General features: G+C 34.5%; 2 protein-coding genes across 2 annotated transcripts; one reads left to right on the forward strand and one right to left on the reverse strand.

Moving 5' to 3' along the window:
- Positions 1-2,920: 2,920 nt before the first annotated feature.
- On the reverse strand, positions 2,921-7,336 carry AFUA_3G04300 (inositol polyphosphate kinase VIP1). The gene is made up of 3 exons (XM_743654.2): positions 4,622-7,336; positions 3,224-4,565; positions 2,921-3,155 (listed from the first exon to the last, which is right to left on the reverse strand). The coding sequence occupies exons 1-3, from the start codon at positions 7,041-7,043 to the stop codon at positions 3,071-3,073; spliced, it is 3,849 nt and encodes a 1,282-aa protein (XP_748747.1). The 5' UTR covers positions 7,044-7,336; the 3' UTR covers positions 2,921-3,070.
- Positions 7,337-7,669: 333 nt separating this feature from the next.
- Positions 7,670-13,319, forward strand: AFUA_3G04310 (rRNA-processing protein UTP21). The gene is made up of 4 exons (XM_743655.2): positions 7,670-7,973; positions 8,041-9,537; positions 9,590-9,847; positions 9,906-13,319. The coding sequence occupies exons 1-4, from the start codon at positions 7,848-7,850 to the stop codon at positions 10,596-10,598; spliced, it is 2,574 nt and encodes an 857-aa protein (XP_748748.2). The 5' UTR covers positions 7,670-7,847; the 3' UTR covers positions 10,599-13,319.
- Positions 13,320-26,180: the final 12,861 nt, after the last annotated feature.

Below are 26,180 nucleotides of genomic sequence, written 5' to 3' on the forward strand. Positions count from 1 at the left end.
TTACTAAAGAAGATCTAGTTCTATTATAGGATACTATACTTAAGAAAGATAAGGGTAGGAAGTTAGATCTATGCTAGAGAGGGCCCTTCCTATTAAAGAAGCTTATATATTATAAGTACTTAGTAGTTCTAGAAGATCTTATTATAAAGCTCTAAGTAGGATACTATTATATTAACCATCTTAAATACTTTATTACTAGGTCTAGTAATATTATAGAGGAAGTAAAAGAGCTACAGTAATAACTCCTAGATAGATAATAAAAAGCTAAATATTTAATAAAGGAAGCTAGGGGGCTACAGAATCTACTAGAAGCCATATCTATTAAACTAGAAGAGACCTTAATATAGAAGGGTAGGATTATCAACCTATAGGTAGGTTAATACCTTATTTAATCCTAACCTAGTATTTACTAGTAAATAGAAATCTTCTACTATTATTTATAGATTTCTAAGATTGTCATCCCTAACTTATAGTATACCTATAGCTTAATTACTCTTACCTTACCTCTGAACTTCTATACTATTAAGATTTATCTAAAAGTATTATATATTAAGCATTATTAACCTACTCTATTTATTCCTTATTTCCTAGTAACTAGTTATTGTTTTATTATTAATATAGGGATAAATAGCTACTTTAAAGAGAAAAGAAAAGTTAGAGATAGCCCTAGAATATAGTATAGAGATAACTTTAGATAGAACTATATTTACAGAACTCTTATAGACCTCTAAGCCCTTTAGTATAGACATTTAAGAGGATATAAAATAAGAGATTAAAAGATTAGAATCCCTTGCAGCAGAATATTATAAATTAAACTTAAATAAAAGATTCTAGGTTTAGTTTAGATAGCTTATTACTTAGTATAATTAGCTCTATATTCCTCCTTTAGCTACAGAGATAGATATTTAATCTAATAACCTAGGAATACTTCTCTCTAGCACTATAGGCTAAGAATCTAGTATTAATTTTATCTATATTAAGGTAATTATTAAAGCAGAAGAAAGATAGTAAAGTCTAATAAAGATAACAGAGCCTATAGATAATAAACTAGACCTTAAGATTCTTTCTAATAATAATATTCTTCTGCTTGCCTAACAACTACTAAAGGTAAGAAAATATTACTTATACTACTAGAACTAGAATAGAAAGATACATAAGCCTTACTTTACTATTATCTTTAAATACACTGTAAAAGGGGAACTTATCTTACTAGAAAAGTTATTAGCATCTAATATTAAGAACTAGAGGGTTAGGCTATAGCAATTTAATCACCCTAAATTCTATAATATATATAAATATCTCTAGAAAAGAGTAGTTTAAGTATAGAAGGACTAACAGAGAGAGGATAGGAAGTATATTAAATCTAAAGTAAATAAACTTAACAGGAGCACATAAACTCAAGTCTTATTAGTACCTATTTAAGAAGAATCCTTGTTAAGATCCTAAACCTAACTACCCCTAACACCTTCTAATTAGCTAGAGTATACTAAATTAGAGGTGCTTTATCTCTAAGAGATAATATATAATAGCAACTCCTTATATAGAGAAGAGGTAATAAAGGTTAAGCAGAAGCATAAATAGGCTATATAGGTAAAAGATAAGGAAGTTATTATATTAAAGTAATAGATTAGAGAGCTTAAGGTAAAGTTAGAGATATTATAGTAGATAATCACTAGACAAGAGCATATTATTAATACTATAATATAGGTTACTACTATTACTACCCCTATCCCTGACCCTAGAGACACTATACTATTCTACATGCCTATATTAAAGGGATCTAATTAATTACAGACGTCTGATTTAATTAAATAAATTTTCTTATCCAATAATATACTTAAAAATTAGAGATAAGGGGGCAACTATTACAGAATAGGGTGTAAACACTATAAATATAGCTTACTAAGACATAGGGAGAAGTTTGTAATAGTAGTTCTATAGCTAGTATATTTATCCTATCTATCATCCATCCATAATCAACAATACAATGTTTTGGGCGTTTCCATCAAATCCGTCAGTATAATCATCAGTACTAAGGTATCTTGTACCTTAGCAGCTCAACCACACAGGTTCTAAGTGTGGGTGCGCCACAGTGTAACTTCCACGTAACTTTCATATGGTGACACCATATGAAAGGTACAGAGTTACAACTCCCGACATTGAATACTCAGGCATTCACTTAGGGTAACTATAATTTATATAGCATAAAACTCTTGATAGGCTTTTAATTATATAATCTTTGAAGTTTTTACTATCTGCTAAAATTTGGAGATATAAGAGTGTGTAAAATTTCCCTCAATAAAACTATTACAGAAAAGAATGATAAGATTATGTTACCTTAACACTTATGATTTTCCTTTCTTCTCAGAAATGCAGTGATAAAAAATGGACAGTTATATAATATATAAGAAATTAATAATAATAATTCGAAAACTAAATGTGTTTATAAAGCAAATAATTAGGATGTACATTTTACATGGTGATGTTATAAAAGAGGTACAGGGAATTATGCTGTAATTAGAAGTTAGGGTGTACCTACAGTGCGTCCGCGGTGGTGAGCACCTGGCACAGATACAGACAGATAGGCATAAACAAGAGCCCCCACTATCTGCACCACACTGAAAGCTTATTTTTAGACCAAGAATAAGGTACACAGTGATACCACCACAACCCCTACCTGACCGGGCAGGTAACGGACTAATATGATAGCCATGTGTAATGGCCATCCTGGAATACTACTTCCCTTGAGCCTGTGTACAGTGAATTCACATTTCTGGCAAATCACATACCATGACTGTTACCTGCCTAATTTGGTGCGGGTTTGGCTGGAACCTAGGGTGTCCTGAGGTCGTCATCAAGTGGTTGGCCGACTTGCTGTAACACCAACCACTTACTAGGTACCTAAGTATGTCCTGTTAATGTAAGATAGACTCGTAAATTTCGACCAGCTTCAGCAGATGTAACTGCTCATGAACATGATAGCATAAGCCTCTATTTCTCTACCTGACCACGTACGTCACACACCTGCTCTGTAGTCAAGTGAATGGTTCTCATTATTTTACATTTCTCGTCACATACAGCTGGGCAAACTTATATAGCTGGACACATGCTTATCGCTCAAGTTTACGGCAATGAAAGTCTTGGGAAGTTTAACCCTAAAGAATTCTGATCAGTCGTTGGCCCTATGAAACGTAGGGGGATGAAGGTGGGCTGTGAAACGCACGTGTCGAATTTCGCTTTGAGTGTTTCAATGACCTCTTTCCAATCTTGATGGGCGGTTAGGCTTCTTCTCGGAGCGCAACCGATCGCATGCCGCGAGTCAAGTTGCACATCCAACGGATCAAAAGCGTGGCAGCCAGGACTGATAGAGATACGGATTGAATAGGAACTTGTGGATGATTCACAATCCTTAGCCTCGTACAACTCGAAACAGATTTGTGATAGGTAATCTAATTCAGGTATAGCGCTTCTGGCTATCTTCGTCTGAATTCCGCCCTCGATGATGCAGTTCAGGAGGGTATAAATATGGGACTCCTTAGTGAAGTAAAAAAACGATTTCGCATCTGGAGACGCTTGGACTTCTTCGAGGTCTCTGACGATCTCTTGAAGAAGGGGTAAGGACGTCAACAAGCCTATTTCCAGCTTCTCAGAGTCGGTAATTCCGTACTCTTGAGGAGTCACATAGTCAAATAGAACTTTGGCCAGTTTGTATAACTCCCGAAGTTTTGAGAGTCGTCCATCCATTTTAGTTTTCGTAGGACTAGAGCCTGGGTACAGCTTGAAATAGTGATCATACGAGTCGTCAAGGGCCCTTAGATGCGGTATCGAGTCGAATGCATGTGCTCGCTTCTTGAATCTGAGCAGATGTGATAAGGTCGGATTTTCCACGTTTTCCTCTATTCCTTCACTTGTGATACTGTCATGTCCGGGTAATCTGTCCTCAGCAAGATCGTGACGGTTAGTATTATTGGAATTGGAGCTGTGCCGTTCATGCTCGTTGGTCCCCTCATCTGGGGGCATGAACACCCACTCAAGAAAATGTCTGTTGTGCAGTGCATCGAATTTCATGCTGTCGTACAATTCGGAAAGTTTGCTCGGGTCAACCTTCTCCGTGTCGCAAAATTCTGCGAAGAGCTTTTCCCATCGTTCTTTGAAGAGCATGGGATCTTCACCAGTACACCACCGTCCCTGGATAGAGGTAAGGGTTGGGCTAACCGTGCCCTGAATGACATCCTGAGAAGTAGGATTGTCACTTAGGGGAGATATCGACGAAGCACAATGTGGAGAATTGTTAAGCTTCTCAAAATTGTGTCTCATGACATTCCGGTGAAATTTCATCAATTCAACAACAGTAGCGAGAACAACTGATGGCTCAGGAATGTTATCCTTGGGCCAAGTGAACTGTGAAGGTGCAGATCCTTCGCGCAAGAGAAGTTTCAGCTTCTTTTTCACCTTATCCATAACATCTTTTGCAGCGTTGGAGTCATCCAGAAGGTCCTTTCGCACTTGGATAAAATCATCCGGGAGCTCCTTCTGGTCGAGAAAAGAACACGCCCAGATTTGAGCTACATTAACTCATAAGCTTGGCGTCGGACAGAAACGTGCTTTGGGAAAGACCTACCGCTGGTACTCACTCTTCGCTCCGAGCTTGTAAAGATCCGAACATTATTCAGAGCCTCCTTGTTCATCAATTTCAGATCGTCACGCATATTGAGACCTAAATCTTGTGATTGGTATCTTGCGGCGTGGGTTGGCTCTCCACCCCACTTGATCACAAGTTGCAGCTTGTCTAGGATGAGATCGTTCTCGGCAGCAGAAAATCTTGAGAATGTTGTGCCGGATATTGAGTCACTCCGAGTAGATGTTCGAGGAAAATTTTCCTTATCCCCGCTGGCGTCATCGGCGACCTGGGTCCAATTAATCTGCGCTCCGTCGCTGTTCGAGTTCTCTGAACTATGCATGCTCAATTCCTCCTGCGTTCGCTTGCGAAACATAGGCTTAATTTGAACCTTCGTTCCAGGCCAGCCGCCTTTCTTCTCCAGGGATGTTCGAAGCAGTTTGAGTTTTTCCATATCTTCCAGTTTTTGATCCATTGCAAGCCTGACAGCCTCCGAGACGCTAGCCAAGGCTGCCTGTCCTTTGATCACCACTTCTTCTTGGTGGCCTTTCAATAAATCAATAAATGGCTGGCTGTGGAAAGTGAACTTGAACTTCTGCTTTGGCGTACGATCTGCATGCCTTATGACTGCAACCATGCCTTTAAGCTTCCAGGAATGTTTAGATGCTGGAGGTGGAGGCGGCGGAATCGTTTCGTCGGGATGCCCGGTCAACTCGCGGTTCTTCTGGTCGAGATCACCTATATCCGAATCGATCTGGCGCGCATCCGGGCTTGTTCGACTTCTTTTGTAGTCCATACTTTCTGCTCCACAAGATGCTGGAGGTAACGCCGCAAGGTCTTGGAAACTATTGTCGAGGCTCTTATGGCCGCCGTAGAGTTTGGACGTGGATGGAGATTTCAACAAGGTTTTCAAGGTATGCCTGTGAGATACAGAATGCCTCACATGATGGCTTGTATCCGGTGAAACCATTTCTAGGGACCTTTGTAGTCCCTCGCGCTTGCGCTTTTCATTCAGAAACATGTCACTCAGAATACTGGCACATTTGTCGTAATAGTCATTGTTGTCCTTGACGAAACTCCATCCATTAACGTCGATCACGTAGCTCTTATCACCGACTCGAAGCATATCGAAGCCGCAGATCCTTTGGCCAAACCCATTCGAGATTTTTGACGCAATTGCTGCCTCATCCTGGCTCAATTTCGTTATGTACCTGAGTTCTTTCCCATGTGTGTTCCGACGAACGACTCCATCGACCACGGGCGACTTGCGTGTCTCTGCATGGCAAAAATCTGGCCCGACTGTATAAGCCTTAACATCTTCAGAGTTGTCAACTCTTAAAAACTGTTCGTAAATGTAGCTTGTGTCCTTTTCCGTCACTGATCTAGGCACCACAAGATGAGGATCGTATTCGGAGCTTTTGTTCCCGACTTTCCGAAAAAGCCTCCTGCCTCCTCCGCCATACTGGTGATCGTTAGGGAAGTATATATGGATGTTGTGATTTTCACCGTTCACTGGCTTTTCGACAAAGGGTTTTCTGATAGATTTTCCATCCACAATCAGAGCCTCACCGTCCTCAGACATTGTTACCACCTGAGTTTTCTGAGAGCCTCCTCCAGTCCCATCTTCAGGGCCCTCGAGCTTGACCCCCGTTAACCTGTAAACGTGCTGAGCAAGCTCCGGAGATTCCAACCTTGGTCCGCCGTCGCGATTGACCTCTAATCTCTTTGGCGTGGGGACATTCATATGATCCAGAATTCGCAGGCACAGTCGTCGGTCCCACAGCACTTTCTGCATGGGTAAGTCATTCACGCAAAAAGGCTTTCGAAGCCTCGCGTAAGCGATGGCCTTCTCCAGGGGGAAGCCGTCAGAAAAGAATGCAATCAGAAAGTCACATACAGGCCAATTCTCTACAGCCTCATCGAGAATCACCTTGTCTCCGAAAACAATCACTTCAAAACCACCCTTAGCTTGCAGGCGGGTTAAAATGTTCTGGCTAGGTTTGCTGCGCGCTTTCACATCCAGAGCGCAGACACCAATCCTGCCGATGCTTGAGGGGCCAGTTTCAGCTTCACTGACTGAGCTAGTAGCTGTGCTGCCACTAAGTCTCCTAGGCGTTCGGCTGGAGGAACGAGCTGAAAGAGCAACTCTCGCGCCGCCAGCATGATCTGTCATTACATCTGAGGTCTGGGGTTTGTTCTGGTGAAATTGCCCATTACTTGGACTTGCCCTCGAAGATGGTGAAACCGGGTCATAAAGAAGGGTAAAAGATGATTTGTCACCAGTCTGATCAGGCACCATGTTTGGTAAAGGCGTGGCAATCAGTGCGTTTCGCTCGTCACTGCCTGTAGCACAACCAATATCAGAAGAGCAATTATCCTGGGTTGCGGAAGGTGGGAAATCTTGAATAGAATTGCTCTGCGTCATCTTTGAAGGTTGCTCGTAGAACCTGAATCTCAAAGACTGATGCTGTGCTTGAAAGCTCTCATCCCAAATTTCCGTTGCTGCTCTGTAAAGTTTGTTCTCCTTTTTGTGTTTATGTGTTTGAGCCAGGTTTTCTAAGGAGAAAATGATGTGTAGTGCCTATGGGTTCATCGTTGGCGCAATTGGGACTAGAGGGCTCCCTGAGATCTGGTTCCAAATGAAAAGTCAAACCTTGGTGAAAAGCCCAATTCGGAAGGTGACTCCGTTTTTTTCTCACCCAGATTGTATGCCCGTTTGGTAAACTTCAATATCAAGAATTTAATACCACATCGTCGATGTTCTGCTAAACTGTGAGGATCACCCTTGTCGTCATTGCTCAGAGTTTTTTTTTTTTTCTTTCACAAAAAAAAAAAAAAATAAAAACAAAATGTATTAGAAACCCGGCAAACATGCTTGAAGTAAGCAAAAGACTGATAATCCCAGTAATATCTTTTGATATACCTTTGCGCCTTTATTTATATTTATTGCGTATGGAATAGAACAATAGAGAGGTGCTTCAAACAGGACAATCCTACCTTACATGTTAATAATTCTGGAAAACCGACTTTCATCCTTAAAGGTAGAGCTGAGCTATTACGGAGTGTGGAGATCAAGTTGGATTTTGCCAAGGCGGTATTCTAGGCGGACCTGCCGCGTAAAGACAGAAATTTTCGGACACCACAAAAGTTCGCAGAGTAGAACGGAGCAATATCAAGAGCTCCTACAATCTGAAACTGGTAATGCTACGGAGACCCGACCCGAATTAACATGATGCCTTCACTTGACGAGGATGAATTCAGAGTGCCACTTCCGAAAAGGCAAAAGCGAATCCCTGAGTTTCAGCCCATAAATTCGGCAAAGACACTAGAGTCACGAATATTTTCACCCTATCGGGTAAGCCAGGACCGAATCAATTACGATCTCTTTCCTCTAAATGCTCTCCTGACTGATCAGTCAATAGACACTTGGGCTCGTCTCCCCCACGGCTGTTCCTTTCACGCATGTGCGCTTGGGAAAAAGCACTTTTCAAATCACGACCTGTGTGGGCCGCGCTCTGCACACCTATGATCTACGCCGAGGGCTGAGTTTGATTTTCGTCAGTCGACCACAGACGCCAGAAGCCATAACTGCCACCTTTGCATGGCGTGAGAAGGTCTTTGCAGCGTGGGGAAATCTCAGACCAGGAACATGTGGAGGCATATGGGTTTTCAAACGCGGCAAGAAGGTCGCTGCATTAGAGGTGCCTTCGGGCCGAGCTGGGCCTATTATCAAAGTACTTGTTTTTGGCGCTTGGATTGTGGGTTGCACTGGCACCAGCATTGAGGTCTGGAAAAATACGACCTATGAACATTACACGACGTTGATTCCGCACGGAATTGAAGCGGTATCCGGAGACCACATTTACGGCGGTCAAATGTGCAGTATGCCAACGTATATCAATAAGGTCTTCGTTGGAAGGGTTGACGGCTGCGTGGACATTTGGAATGTGAGGACCGGACAGCTACTCCATACCATCCCTGCAGCATGGCCAAGTGTTGGAGCTGTGACTGCTCTGCAACCGACTCCTGTGCTATCTCACATTGCTATTGCTCATGCGGATGGGTCTCTATTCATCCGTAACGTCGATACCGAACAGATTATTCTGTCGTTGCGCTCCGGTTCCTCGCACATCACATCACTCGCCTTCCGAACCGATAGTCTAGGCGCTGGCGCAGATGGCCAATCTCCAGGTGTCTTAGCAACAGCTTCTGCAGATAGTGGCGACATCACTTTGTGGGACTTGAACAACGCAGGGCGTGTCACCGGCGTCCTTCGGAACGCCCACAGGACACTTCAAAATGAAATAGCGTCTGGCGTAAATTGCGTGGATTTCTTGGATGGCCAACCTTTGTTGGTATCGACTGGGAAAGACAACTCTCTCAGGACCTGGATATTCGATGAGACGCCATTTTCACCTATTCCCAGACAACTTCATTTCAGAAGTGGTCATTCTGCTCCTGTCACTGTGTTGAGTTTCTTGCCCTCAGCAACGGATGGCTCGGAAGCCAATGGTAAATGGCTACTGAGTGCGAGCAAGGACTGCAGCTTATGGGGACTTAGTGTACGAAAGGACAGCCAAAATACTGAAATTTCGCAGGGCGCAGTTGAGAAGAAAGCCAAAAAAATGTCTGCTCAAGGTCCTGTGAGCTTAGACATACAACATCGCACACAGGGTGTAAGAGCTTCAGAGATAACTTGCATTGCATGCTCACTGAATCGCGATGGTGGCATGGGTGTCACTACATCTGGTCCGATTTGGGCTAATCCGAGAGCAGCAGATGCAGCTGCTTCGAATAAGACGGGATGGGAGAGTATAATCACTGGTCACCGTGGGGACAAGTTCGCCCGTACTTGGTTTTGGGGTAGGAAAAGAGCTGGACGCTGGACTTTTGAAACAAGCGATGGATCTGTCGTGAAGGTAAATGATTGTCAACAATATGCCACTGAATATCGCTAACACTTTATTGCAGAGCGTCGCTATCACGCAATGTGGGACTTTCGCTCTCATTGGGTCCAGTATGGGAAGTATCGATGTGTTCAATTTGCAGTCTGGCCAGCATCGACAGTGTTTCCCAGCTCGCGGTTTGAAAAGTAGGCGAACTGGCGAGCTTGGTTTAGCAAATGGTTCTCAAGAAAAGAACATTGGACATACAAAGGCAGTCACTGGCTTAGTAGTCGATTCTTTGAACCGGACTGCCATAAGCTGTGGGTTGGATGGTAAAGTCAAGGTACGGTATACGACTCCTCAACATAATCATAATACTGACTGAGGTTGCGTAAATTTAGTTCTGGGATTTTCATTCCGGGTTACTCCTAGATGAGCTTGATTGGCATCCAATGACAGCGATCACTGGCCTGCGTTATAACAGCAGCAGCGATTTGGTTGCGTTCAGTTGTGATGACCTCTCGATTCGTGTGGTTGACATCGAAACAAGAAAACTCATACGCGAATTCTGGGGTTGCGTTGGTCAAATCAATGACTTCATTTTCTCCAATGATAGCCGGTGGATTGTGGCTGCTTCTATGGACTCACGTGTCCGCGTTTGGGATTTGTCAACAGGACATCTCATTGATATCTTCCGAGTGCCTAGCACTTGTACCTCGCTATCCATGTCAGCGACTGGGGAGTTTCTGGCAACGGCCCATTCGGATAATGTCGGTATTCGTCTCTGGACGAATCGGAGTCTGTTTATTCCAATTTCCACCCAGAATCTGGACGAATCTGTCTTTGCTGATTCTCATATCCCCATCACATCCGCAGAGGAGAGTGCTGGAGCTCTTGAGGCTGCGTTTGCCGAAGAAGATCATCAGGATGAGGCGGAGGGGCCAGTGCTATGTGATGAACAACTGAGTACGGAGATGGTAACACTCAGCGCCATTCCCAGGAGTAGATGGCAGACTCTACTCCACTTAGATTTAATCAGGGTATGGTCCCACGCTTCTTCCACCATCTGCTTTATCATTGCTGATTGTTGTTAGGAACGCAACAAGCCTAAAGATCCTCCGAAGGCACCCGAAAAGGCCCCATTTTTCCTTCCATCCGTTTCCGAGAAATCGAGCATTGAAAATAGCGACAGAAGTACGGTGTTGTCGGTTGAACACACGCTCGTCGAACGCTCAAGGATAACCAGACACCAACGATCTCAGACTGTGGACGACTCGGGTTCTTTATTCACAGTCCTTCTGCATTCCGGTCGTCAGTCTAACGATTTTGCACCCTTCATAGACTATTTGAAAAGTCTATCGCCAGCAAGGACTGACCTGGAGATTCGATCTCTGGATCTGCGCGTACAAGACGGTCATTCTGAGTTATCCTTATTCGTCATAGCATTGACTACACGACTCCGTCTCAGGAAAGATTTCGAACTTGTGAATGCTTGGATGGCGGTATTTTTGAAAATACATGCTGATATTGTGCGGAAGTGCTCCGAGTCGGCGGCGAATGACCACGAAGAACTGAGAAAATCTCTTGTCCAGTGGAGTGAAGAGCAGCAGCGGGAAGCCAAACGCTTAGCTGATCTAGTTGGATACTGTCGAGGCGTGGTGGGATTCATAAGATCGTCGCGTTAGGATATGTTGAGCTTGAGGACAATAGTCGACACTGTTACGTGTAAGGTCATACTTCCTCATTCTCTGGCTATGCTGGTCAATGGGCTTATTAGATGAGCTCTGTTTGGTAGCACTCAGAAATATCTGTGAGCTGACGAGACAAGGAAACCAAGAGTGTTCGTGTCACAACGTCTCCAAACTCCTGACATGCATTCCCAACCTATCCAGTGGAATTGTATGCAATAGGAGTCATCTCGTTAATTGTTTGTATCTTTTCAGAAATTCACCAGCAGCATCGTCAGTGAGGTACTCATTCACCATCTCAAACCTCGTTCTCATCAACTCATGAAGTGGTGGAAGACTCATAAGAGCGTCCTGCATTCTGAGCATGAGATCATTGGCTGTAGTTGTGAACCCAATTAGTTGTCTCATAATTCTCAAGGAATAGAGCACAGCCTGAACCTGCGCCGTAAGGTGTATGTCTGCCCAGCCTGCCCGATCACCCATATAACCAAAATTAAGGAATCTACTAAATAGCTTAGTTCTGGGAAGTGGAGAGCCACTGTCACCCCAACCATAAACCTCACACAGTGCAAATATCCTCCATAGTTTTGTGGTTGTGGTGTTTTCTCCCAAGGCGTCTCGAACTACACTGAGACGTGTATAAAAAGACGTCATTTGCTCTGCGATCCAGCCTGCATCACGAATTGCTAGAGTATCCCTTGCAATCCTTCCCCCTCGTCGTACAAACTCATCAATGAAGCGAGATCTCCGGGATGGTGGACGCGAAGCATTAAATATCGAATAGCCCAGAACTCTATACGGCAAGCCGCTGTCCCAAGCACAACGCCTGGTATGATCTTCGTTCAAAATTGCGAGATAAAACCTAGGGTATTCGTCCCATGAATTGATATCTTGGGTTTCATATTGCCAGACCAACTCTGAGACTCTTGGGTCAAGGTGATGAGAGCTCGCAATTCCCCATTGCTCATGTTCTGGGCCCTTCGTATATTCCTCGGAGAATTCCAAATAGTCTGCAGATCCTTGGGGTCCGAGAGTCTCTTTCGCAAGCCGTATCAGCTCCATCAATCCTGAATTTGGGTGAAGTTTTAGTTCATATGCTAGGCGTAGTAAATCAGCCAACCCAAAGCGTCTAGCGAGCGATGCGGGATGTAGCTGTACCGCTTGAAGTGGCACGTCTTTTGATGGAGCGCTATACGTATTTTCCAATTCTAATGAATGAAGGAGCACGACCGAACCATGTGGCCCGATATCATGAAGTATAAGATCAGAATCATTGGTAAGTACTGCAGATCCTGTGAGCTTCGCCAGGTATGCGCAATGCATATCTGCTTCCCCTGCGACCATGATTGTGACATCTGCCCAAGGAAAATCTTGTGATGCAGCTGAGTCAGGTAATGATAGGGAGCCCCGCGCAGTTTGAAGGATGTTTTCCTTATTCCATCGATGCTTGAGATCTTCGAAGACAGCTGGTACCATAAAAGGATTGTCAGGGCATTGTCTGTGTTTAGGAGTCAACGTCCGTCCTCGCAGTATCATTTCGAGCTTGAATTCTGTGTCAATAGACGTGTTTTTGGGTCGCAAAGAGCCATGACTGTTTTGTTTTCGAGCTATCTCGAGCTTTCGTCTTGCCCTTTCGAGTCGTGATAGTCTTGCCTCCCCTTTGTGAGCCGGTAGAGCTCCATCGAAGCAGATTGCCTTTCTAGACCATATCAGTCATTATTTGCCTGATTTCCTTCTTGGACCTTATTACATGTCAACTCCCAGGTTTCTTAACTTCAATAGATGCAGCATTACCGCACAACTAACTTCGTTGCATGATGGCTGCATATCAGGGAATTCTAGTCGACTGTCGGACCATCCCAGCAACCTTGAATGGACATGATAAACCAGACTGGGGCCATCGATCACAACGGATTGAATGTTGGTTCTCCCCTCCTCAGCACTTTGACCACCTTTAAGAAGCACTGGTTCCGAATACGGAAGTAAAAGTCGCGTTAGATGCGGTATACCCATAGCCGAAATATTTGTCTCCAAACTATCTGTTTGGGTGCTCCCATTACGGATACAGGAATCTCAGTTAATGTTTAGGTAAATCTCTATTCTCTGTTACATCGCAAATTTGAACTAGCTAGGTAAATGTCATGTGATCATTGTGGGTGGGTCCAGAAATGGCTAAAAAAGAATTGAGCTTATTCTACGGAGTACGTCAAAGTTTCAGTAGGCCCCCCTTATAAGCAACAAAAAAATTAATTCTCTCAATCTCTCTAGAGATTAATTCTTTAAGTTCTTTAACTATAGCTTTAATATTTGTATAAAATTATACTCCGTATATAAAACTCTAATTCTATAGAAAGATGACTTGTAAGGCGATCGGAGGTAATCGGCCTAGGGGGTCCTAGCCAGCGAAATGACGGCGACTAGGCTGCGGTTACGGATAAGAATACTAAGTTTCAGGGGTGTATAGATGTGCTAGTAAAAATGTATGTGTTTTAATGATCAGAGCGAACTGCTTAGTCTTCCCCAAGCTGTTTGGAACTCCTATTTCTACTGGGTGTGTTCGGAATCAGGGATATGATTACCCAGGTGAGAGGGGGCTTGCCGCCAGGGGCTCGCTGGGCTTAAGTTGTTCTGAGCGTGAGACATGACTGCAGCTTTTAAAAAATATAATACATAAATTTAATATTTAGTTATTTACTATACTACCCTTTGTCTTTAGTAGACTGGCTGACCCAAGTCACCCAAGTGACCCAACCCGCAATATGGGTGGTTTGGAATTTGGATTGGCCCTGACCCAACCTGCATGTGGTAGGGCCACTTATTTATATAACAGCGAAGATGCCTCTCTATTATATTTAAGCTATTATTAATAAATATATAGGTATATAGTCTCATATGCTTCATAGTTCCCCCTAAAGATCAAAAGAAAAAGAGAGAAAAAAAGTATATAGTAGACTAGTAGTCTAGTAAAATAAGATAAAGTAGTAAAGTAATGAAGTAAGAGTAATACTCTAGTAAGACTAAATAATTATTAAATATAAGAATAAAGTAGTAAAATAAGAATGATAAAGTAATAAATAATACAATGAAGTCCAATGAAAGAAAAAAGATAACCATTATAGGCTATTTAGAAGGTTAGTAATATATTTCTTAGCTTTATCTAATAGCTGTCACACCCTGGGATCTGTCTCTGCTATTCTCTGCTAGTCACTACTTCAGGAAATAGGGTGTTATAGTCTTTCTTAACTATATTCTATACTTATCTAAGGCCTACTAACTAGGTAGCCTAATAATATACTAATGTAAGGCGATCAGAGGTAATTAGCCTAGGGGTCCTAGCTAGTAAAATAATGGCGACTAGGCTATAGCTATAGATAAGAATACTAGGTTTCAGGGGTATATAAATACACTAGTAAAAATATATATGCTTTAATAATTAGAACAAACTACTTAGTTTTCCCTAAGCTATTTAGAACTCCTATTTCTACTAGATTGTTGGTGAAAACCATGCTATAGTTGATTGTTGATCATACCCATGGGTTGATCTGCTATAGTTCTAACCTTATGGTTATAGATCATTATTGATTATTATTGATTTCAACCATTAGCAAATGGTGATCTAATTAATGAGATCACCTGGCTATGAGATCATTTAATATTTAAATAGCCTATGCTAGAAGGAATTATCTATAAATATACCCTTAAAATCACCTTATAACTAGTTAATAATTATAATTAAGGAATCAAGATATTAATCTAAGATATCCTTAGATTTTTCTCCTTCTACTATTCTTCCTATTCTTCCTTTATACCTAGGCAAGCCATCTATTCCCCTCCATATTCGTGAAATTTCCTTTGTCATTTATATACTATTTAGTATATACTATTTATTTTCATTCACATAGATATATTTAGAATTAGGGATATAATTATCTAGATAAGAGGGGGCTTGCTACTAGGGGCTTGCTAGGCTTATTATCACATGCTTAGAACAACATAAGCCCAGCAAGCTGCCAGCGGCAAGCTGTAAGGCGATCAGAGGTAATCAACTTAGGGGGTCCTAGCTGGCTGTACAATGGCGACTAGGCTATAGCTATAGGTAAGAATACTAAGTTTCAGGGATGTATAGATATACTAGTAAAAATATATATACTTTAATAATTAGAATAAACTACTTAGTCTCCTCTAAGCTATTTAGAACTCCTATTTCTACTAGGTATATTTAGAATTAGGGGTATAATACCTAGCTAAGCCCTAGATATTTAATAATAATATAAATAAAATCCTATATATAACCTCTTAACTTAGTATAGATATTAAGAATACTTAGTAGGACTAGCACCCTAAAGGGTATAAAACTAGTTATAAGGAATTTAAGGAATTCTTATAGGACTATATTAAGCTATAGAGGAACTGCTAGAATACTACTATATATTAATTTCTATAGCTCTAGTATAGGAGATATATTTAATCTTTCTTTATAGAGTTATAAGAGTTATAAAATATAATTAAGCCTAGCCTAGGCCTAGAGTAGTTCTAGATAAGGATAGCTATAGAGAAATTATATTCTAATATAAAGATAGAAGTCTAGCACATACCTAGCTATAATTAATTATTAAACTACCTTAAAGCTCTTATAGCTTAGTATAATAGAATTTTATAGTAGGAAGAATAACCTATTACCTTATAGTTAACTAAATTAAATATCTATAACTACTATCTATAGAAAATAGATACTCTAAGTAGGTAGAAGTAGTAATATAATAGCTTATTAAGAATACTTCTAAAAGCTACTAGTAATAATTAAAGAAAGGATTCCTCCTTTAATAAGTACCTACCTAGGAAACCTAATAATTAGTAAAAACTACCTAGTAATAAGGACTAGCTTTAGAAGAAGAGATACTACTTTTATTATAAGAAAAAAAAGTATCTCCTCCTAGCCTATCTAAAGAGAGTTTAATAAGGGAGAAATACTCTACCCTAATAGCCTCCTCTCTTATAATAAGAATCTATGCCCTAGGAGCTTAATATTTTATATTATACTAGAGAACTACTAGTACCTCCTATCCTTACTAAGGTTAAGACTATAGTCAATAGGATAAATATAATAATTAAGATACTTCTTAACTCTAGGGCTAGGCCTAACTATATATTATATTAATTTATAATATAAAATAAATATTAATTTAAAAATAGTATAATACTTCCTTTTATAGAACTTATTAATAGCTTAAAGATAAAAATCTTTAGGAAATAGTTACTATTAATTTTAGTAATAGATAAAGAATTAACCAAGAAGATATTCTAAATTCCCTTCCTAATTACTAATATTATAAGATATAATATAGTCTTAAAATAAAATTAGCTCTAGTAAGCTAACCTAAATATTAATTAGAGAGTAAGTAGCTAGTATTATTATATTAACTTACTAGAGATTAAGATCCTAGAGCTAAAGAAGTTTTTTATAAAGTTATAGAGTAAGGATCTTTTTTTTTATAATTAATTAGGCTAGATATAAAGCCTGTAATCTAGAAATACTATTATAATATTAAAAATATACTAGAGTATTTTTAAAAAAAGAGGCTAATATCCTGCCCTTAGATAGAGTAGTTTATAAAATATAACTATTTAATAGGAAGTTACTACTATATAGCCTTTTATTTATTATATTATAGCTAGAGCTAGAGGCTCTATATAAATACCTTAATAAAATATTTAAGAAAGAGTAGATTAAAAAATTATCTAGCCTAGTAGTAGTACTAGTACTCTTTATAAAAAAGCTAGATAGAGGCTTATATCTTTATATTAACTTCTAGGGGCTAAATACTATTATAGTTAAGAATTAATACCCCTTACCCTAGAGTAATAAATTAGTAGATTATATCTAGGGAGTAAAGTTCTTTACTAAGCTAAATCTATAGAATACTTACTATTATATCTATATATAGTAAGATAATAAGTAGAAGGTAGTATTCTGCACTTAATATAACTAATTTAAATATTTAATTATATCTTTTAGGCTAACTAATATACTAGCCACCTTCTAAGCTTATATTAATAAGATAATATAAGGAATTCTTAATAAGTTCTATATTATCTACTGAGATAATATTCTTATCTACTTATAGATAGAAGAGGAATATAAGTAATATATTAAGAAGATTCTCTAGTATCTTAATAGTACAAATCTATATACTAAATTATTAAAATATAAGTTTTATAAGATAAAAGTTAAGTTTCTTAGCTTCCTTATAGACTAGAAGAGGATCTAAGTAGATTTTATATAACTTAGTACTATTAGTAAGTAGTTAGTATCTTACTTATTTTATAATATCTAGATTTTTCTAGAATTTATAGGATTCTTCTAATACTTTATTAAGGCATACTTATAGATTATTATCCTCTTAATAAACCTATTAAAGAGGGTAAAGAATAAGTATAAGTCTAGGTCTTTTACTTAGATAGAGAAAGCCTAGAAGGCTTTCTAGAACCTAAAGAATATATTTATTAAAACCCTAATTTTTATTTATTTTAAACCTAAGAAGCCAATCCTTTTTATTACTAATATATTAAGTTTTATAATTATAGATATTCTCCTATAGTCTAATAGTAACTTAATAGACATATATAATAGCTATAATTAGCACCTAATTATATTCTACTTAAAAAAGCTTTATAATACTGAATAATATATAAGATATATAACTAGGAGTTACTTATAATTATTAAGTACTTTAAGTACTAAAGATACTACCTAAAAGGTAGCTATTATCTAATTAGGGTCTAGATAGACTATATAAATTTAACTTACTTCTTTACTATTAAGACTTTAAATATAAGATAAGCCTAGTAGGCAGAGTTGCTTATAGCCTATAATTTTATAATTAAATATAAACTAAGATAGCTTAACCTTATAGATATACTATTAAGGCACTAGGATTATAAGCTAACTAGAAATAAAGAAATTAGAGCTAGCCTCTTACCTATACTTTAGATAAAGCTATTATTAGGCTTATAATTAAACTAGACTAGTATAAATAACCCTAGTATTTATAGTATACTAGTAGGGATAGAAAGTCTAGAATTCCTATTCTTAAGATTACTAGTAATAGAGGTTACTAGCCCTAAGGTTACTTAAAACTTATTAATAGCTTACTTAAAGAATATTATCTAGAAACTATAGTATAAGAATACCTATATATAACTAGTTTCTAAGTAGCTATAAAGGGTCTCTAGTAATACCTAAATTAGAAACTAGTAAATTAATAGTAAGGATCTCCTGTAATTTAAAGATACTATCTATATATTTACTAGTATTATAGTAAGATAAGAGCTTCTAAAAATATACTATAATAACCCTTATATAAGGTATCTAGGAGTAAATAAAATAGTAGCCTTACTCTAGTATAAATTCTACTAGGAAGGGATGTAATATAATGTTAAAGAATATATTTATATATATATAATATATTAAAAGACTAAAACTCTCTAGTGTCTTACTATAGAGAAGCTTACTATATTATCTATACTAAAAGAATTATAGAGTAATTTATTTATAGATTTTATTATCTTACTACCCCTATTAGCATAAGGTTAAGAGATATTTAATTTAATTCTAGTAATTATTAATTAATATATAAAAATAGCTAAATATATCCCTATTAAAAAGATAATTACTCTAGAGGAACTTACTAATATATTCTTAGAGAAGATTATCCTATAATATATTATATTAAGAAGCCTAATAATTAATAAGGATATATTATTTACTAGCTACTACTAGACTAATTTCTATAAATCTTTAAAGATTAAGAAATAGATAAGCACAGCCTTTTATTTATAAACTAATAATTAGATAGAATACTAGAATTAGATACTAGAGATATATTTAAGGATCTTTATTAACTACTAATAAGATAACTAGGTTATGTAGTTATAGATAATAAAGTTTATATATAACTATACCCTATATATCTTAATAAAAATTACACCCTTTAAGGCTGCCTATAGCTATATCCTAATATTATCTTAACTTACTAATATTACTAATAATTTATTAGTAGTAATAGTAGAGGAATGCCTAAAAGTACTTTAGAATCTATAAAACTAGCTAGAAAGCTACCTAGTAGTAGCTTAGAAGATATAAGCTAAGTACTATAACTAAAAATACTAAGATATCTTATTTTCTATTAGAGAAAAGATACTATTTTTATTAAGAAACTTAAGAATATAATATCTGTATAAGAAACTTAATAATAAATATAATAGGCTGTTTAAAATTATTACTATTATTAGAAAATAAGTATATACCCTATACTTACTAAAATTATATAGATAAAAATCTATCCTACCTTCTATATATCCCTTCTTAAGAAGTAGAACTCTTCTAGTAATAATAAAATATTATTAGAACCCTAGCCCCTTAATATTAATAGAGAAGAGGAATAGAAAGTAGAGAATATATTAGTAGAATAGACTTAATAAGAAAAGATATAATACCTAGTTAAGTAGAAAGGATTCCCTAACTATAAAAACTTATAGGAACTAGAAGATAACCTAGTTAATACTATAAATATACTAAATATATATAAAAATTAAGCTAGATAGGCTGCAGAGTAGCCCTATTAAAAAAGAGAAAAAAGATAGCTTTTTTCTTATAAAATTTTTATTATTTACTAGCTTCTACTTATTATTATAATAGTATAAACCTTCCTCTATTTTCCTATAGGGTTTAGAGGTTTAATAAAAATAGGTCTATAATTATAGTTTATATAAGCTTATATAAAATAGGGACCTTACTATACTAGTAATAGTATTATATTATAAAAAAATAATTAAATATAGGAATAATTACTACTTTTTATTTTTATTACTAGATTTACTAGTAACCTTAGTAAAGTTCTAAAATACTATAGTTTTATTCTTGAGGGTAGAACTAGGCTAGGTATCCTATAATTATATTTATAGTAATATAAAGCTTAAATAAGTTATAATTAATTAATTATAGAGTATAAATAACCCTACCTATATTATACTTAGGTATAAAGCCTATTATTACCTCTATCTTATTATATAATACTATAATAGCCTTAGTATTATACCTAGTAATTAGAGTCTCCTAAAATATAGTAACTTAATAAATAAGCTATAAAGGGACTAGTTTATATAACTTCTTTAAATACTAGTAGTAATAATACTTATAATTAATATTTATCTAAATATAGAGATAGGCTACCCCCTACTACTACTCCTACTTAATATAGTATTAATAACCTATAAAGAGGAGGGGTATAATACTATTAGCTTATAAGTTAGGGGAGGAGGCTATAGTAGGGGGTATAGTAGGAGAGATAGATATAAAGGGTAATAAAGAGATAGAATAAGAGATAGACTTAGACTAGAAGTAATTAGCTATTATAATAATAGATATAAATAGAGTAATATAATAGTGTTAAGCAGTAGGGGAAATAATAATTTTATAATTAGACTACCTCCTTATTAGCTTAAAAGGCTTAATATAAGATAACTACACTCTATAAAATAAGTACTTATACTAGAATTATCTAAATAAGATAAGAAAGAAGTATTAGCCTACTAATACTTCTCTCTATAAAAGTAAGTGGGAGTTTATAAATACTTAATAAGTATATTAAGTAGTATAAATATATTAAATTACTAGTAAATACTTATCTTAGGAGATATTATAATACAGAAAAGAAATAGAATATTATTAAAAGGTTAAAATTAATAAGAGAAAGGGGGGGAAAACTACTAGTATTTATACTACTAAGAAAATAATACTACTAGACTCTTAATATCTATTAATCTTAATTATTTAGTAAGACCTTATTACTATATTAATTAAATATTCACTCCTAATTTATTATAAAGGCTAAATATAATAGTATATTAATAAGATAATACTATAATATTATAATAGCTAGTAGAATCTAACTAATTACTAGCATTATACTAGACAAGCCTATTAAGGAAGATGATAATTCTATTAAGAATTAACTTAGTATATTCTAATACCTTTTTAATACCTTTTTAATACCTTTTTAATACCTTTTTAATACCTTTTAAATACTAATATAAAGCCCTTTATTAACTATAATTAATAGTAAAGATAGTATTAATCTTCAGTATCTACTTTAGGATTAGCATAGTTTAGGATAAACCTCTCTAAAGAGGGGGGTAGTTATTATATACTTAGAATAATATAAGCCTAGTAAGCTGCTAGTGGCAAGCCCCCTCTTACCTAGGTAATTATACCTCTAATTCTAAACATACCTAGTAGAAATAAGAGTTCTAAATAACTTAGGGAAGACTAAGCAGTTTATTCTAATTATTAAAGTATATATATTTTTACTAGTATATCTATATATCCCCAAAACTTAGTATTCTTACCCATAGCCACAGCCTAGTCACTATTGTATAGCCAGCTAGGACCCCCTAAGTTGATTACCTCCAATCGCCTTATACTTATATTATTCTAAGTATATAATAACTACCCTGCCTTCAGAGAGGTTTATCCTAAACTATACTAATTCTAAAGTAGATACTAAAGATTAATACTAAAAACTCTTACTATAATTATAATTAATAAAGGGCTTTATATTAGTATTTAAAAAGTATTAGAAGAGTGTTAGAATATATTAATTCTTAATAAAATTATTATCCTCTTAATAGGCTTTATCTAGTATAGTACTAGTAATTAGTTAATTTTACTAGCTATTATAGTATTATAGTATTATTTTATTAATATACTATTAAATTAAGCCTTTATAATAAATTAAGAGTAAATAATTAATAAGTATAGTAGTAAGGCCTTACTAAGTAATTAAGATTAATAAATATTAAAAATCTAATAATATTACTTCTTTAGTAATAGAAATACTAATAGTCCTCCCTCTTTTCTTTTACTAATTTTAACTTCTTAATAATAGTTTATTTCTCTTCTATATTATAAAATCTAAAATAAGTATTTACTAATAATTTAATATATTTATATTACTTAATATATCTATTAAATACTCCTAAACTCCTACTTATTATTATAAGGAGAAGTATTAGAAGGCTAATACTTCTCTCTTATCTTATTTAAATAGTTTTAGTATAAGTACCTATTTTATAGAGTCTACTAGTTATCTTATATTAAGCCTTTTAAGCTAATAAGAAGATAGTCTAATAATAAAATGACTATATCCCCTATTACTTAGTACTACTATACTATTTTATTTATATCTACTATTACTATAGCTAATTACTTCTAGTCTAAGTTTATTTCTTATTCTACCTCTCTATATTTATTTTTCTCTTTATCTCTCTTACTATAACCTCCTTTTCTAGCTTATAAACTAATACTACTATATCCCTCCTATTTATAAATTATTAATACTATATTAAGTAATAGTAGTATTTAAAGATAGCCTATCCCTATATTTAAGTAAATATTAATTATAAGTATTATTACTACTAGTGTTTAAAGAAGTTATATAAGTTAGTCTCTATATAGCTTATTTATTAGGTTATTATATTTTAAAAGACTTTAATTATTAAGTATAATACTAGAGCTATTATAGTGCTATATAATAAGATAGAGATAATAATAAGCTTTATGTCTAAAGATAATATAAATAGAATTACTTATACTCTATAATTAATTAACTATAATTTATTTAAGCTTTATATTACTATAAATATAATTATGGGATACCTAGCCCCTACCTCTAAAAATAAGACTATAATATTTTAGAATTTTATTAAGAATACTAGTAAATCTAGTAATAAAGATAAAAATAATAATTCTTTCTATATTTAGTTATCTTTTTATAATATAATACTACTACTAGTATAGTGAGGTCCCTATTTTATATAAGCTTTATATAGACTATAGTTATAGACCTATTTTTATTAAACCTCTAAACCCTATAAGAAAATAGAGAAGGGTAGAGAAGGGTTTATATTATTATAATAATAGGTAGGAGCTAGTAGATAGTAAAAATCTTATAAGAAAAAAATTATCTTTTTTCTCTTTTATAATAGGGCTACTCTATAGCCTGTATAGCTTACTCTTTATATATATTTAGTATATCTATAGTATTAACTAGGTTATCTTCTAGTTCCTATAAGTTTTTATAGAGAATTCTTTCTACTTAACTAGGTATTATATCTTTCTCTATTAAGTCTATTCTACTTATATATCCTCTACCTTCTATTCCTCTTCTCTATTAATATTAAGAGGCTAGGGTTCTGATAGCATCTTACTATTACCCTAAGGGTTCTACTTCTTTAAAAGAGATATATAGAAGGTAGGATAGATTTATCTCTATAATTTTAGTAAGTATAGGGTATATATCTGCTTCCTAATAATAGCAATAATTTTAAATAGCCTATTATATTTATTATTAAGTTTCTTAATAAGAGTAGTACCTTTTCTTTAACAGAAAATAAGATATCCTAGTACTTTAGTTATAGTATCTAGCTTATATCTTCTAAGCTACTACTAGGTAATTTTCTAGCTAGTTTTATAGATTCTAAAGTACTTTTAGGCATTCCTCTACTACTACTACTAATAAATTATTAGTAATATTAGTAAGTTAAGATAATAATTAGGATATAGCTATAGGCAGCCTTAAAGGGTGTAATTTTTATTAAGATATATAGGGCATAGTTATATATAAACTCCGCTATTTATAACTATATAACCTAGTTATCTTACTAGTAGTTAATAAAGATCCTTAAATATATCTCTAGTATCTAATTCTAGTATTCTATCTAATTATTAGTTTATAAATAAAAGGCTGTGCTTATCTATTTCTTAATCTTTAAAGATTTATAGAAATTAGTCTAGTAGTAGCTAGTAAATAGTAATTATAGTATATCCTTATTAGTTACTAGGCTTCTTAGTATACTATATTATAGGATAACTATCCTTTAAGAATATATTAGCAAGTTCCTCTGCAGTAATTATCTTCTTAATAATAATATATTTAGCTATTTTTATATACTAATTAATAATTATTAGAATTATATTAAATACCTCTTAATCTCATACTAATAGGGGTAGTAAGATAATAAAATCTATAGATAAATTACTTTATAGTTCTTATAGTATAGGTAATATAGTAAGCTTCTCTATAATAGGATATTAGGGAGTCTTAGTCTTCTAACACAATATATATATATATATATATATTCTTTAATGTTATATTATATCCTCGCCCTCTCCTAGTAGAATTTATACTAGAGTAAGGCTACTATTTTATCTACTTCTAGATGCCTTGTATAAGGGTTATTATAGCATATATTTAGAAGCTCTTACTATAGTATTAGTATATAAACAGTATCTTTAAATTATAAAAGACCCTTACTATTAATTTACTAGTTCCTAGCCTAAGTATTACTAGAGACCCTCTATAGCTACTTAAAAACTAGATATATAGGTATTCTTATACTATAGTTTCTAGATAATATTCTTTAAGTTATTAGCAAGTCCTAACCTTAGGGCTAATAGCCTCTATTACTACTACTGCCTTAGGAATAGGAATTCTAGACTTCCTACCCCTACTAATATATAGTAGTAGAGAAGATAATATTTTATATATAGATCTAACTACTCCTTCCTAAGATACTATATAATTAGTTAATACATTATAGTATAATACTCTTTCTTAAAGCTATCCTAGGCCTGCTTTATATTATTATAAGTATATATATAAAGTACTCTTTACTACTTCCTAAGCATAGCATCTTACTTCTCTTTTATATATATATTAAAATTTATTAATAGTCTAACTAGACCTAATCTTCTAGTGTTATTATCTCTAGGACCTCTCTCTAAAGTATTAACTATATATAAAGAAATCTCTATTATAATACTAGATATAAATCATACTAGATATCTATAGGAAGATAACTTTAATTATATTTATTAAGGCCTTATCTTTATCTATTAAAATTATTAGGGGGTCTAAGAGATAAAGATCTTAATACATTATATACAGAGATTCTAAGGTAAACTTATATAACTCCTATTTCTTACTAAATAGGAAGATAAATTTAATATAAAATATTATATTAATAGCAGTGCTTCTAATAATATTTAATAAAGGTATTTTAAAGCTATTTATCTTATATATATAATCTATAAAAAGAATATATAGATTATACTTTAAAAGCTATAAGCTGCTCTTATAGATATAAAAGAAAGAGACTAGTATATTATCATTATTTATCCACTAGTTAAATATCTAGTATTCTTCAGAAAGGGCTATAATAAGGTATTAAACTAGTATAAGGCCTTCTAGGAATTTCTTCTATAGCTATTAACATAGATTATAAATATCTTAATATTAGATATTGCTATCTCCCTCTACCTAAAGTAAGAGTAATACCTAATATATATTTATACTATTACTAAACTATTTCTTAATAATAGAGGTCTACTCTTATATCTCTAGATAGTAAGATAGTAGAGTATTAAATAGCCTAATATTAGAACTAGATTATAATTATACTCTAGATTTAATACTTTAATTATCAATTATCTAATAATTAAATATTCTAGAATACTTAATAATTATACTAAAGGGGTAGTTAATTTAATATAGAGTATAGTTATAAATAAGCTCTTATATATAATGCCTATAAATATCTCTGTAATTATACTAAAGATTAACTCTTATCTTAATTCTCTTCTTCTTTATTAAGTACTTTGTTATTAATATATATCTATATTTTTCTATATAAGAGTTAAATATAGTTCTAAGCCTTACTAAGGCTCTTAAAGAATTAATTAGTTAGTAGAGATTGTATAGAATTTATGCTTTTATTAGTATTATCTTTATTATTAGAGGTACTATAGTCTACTAGAGATAAGCTATTAGAAGTAGCTATTTTAGTATAAAATTATATATATCTTCTATATTAAAATATAAAGTAATTATATTATATAGTTACAATGCCCTATAGTAATACCCTAGAGGT

The sequence above is a fragment of the Aspergillus fumigatus genome, chromosome 3, assembly GCF_000002655.1.
Source record: "Aspergillus fumigatus Af293 chromosome 3, whole genome shotgun sequence".
Classification (NCBI taxonomy): domain Eukaryota; kingdom Fungi; phylum Ascomycota; class Eurotiomycetes; order Eurotiales; family Aspergillaceae; genus Aspergillus; species Aspergillus fumigatus.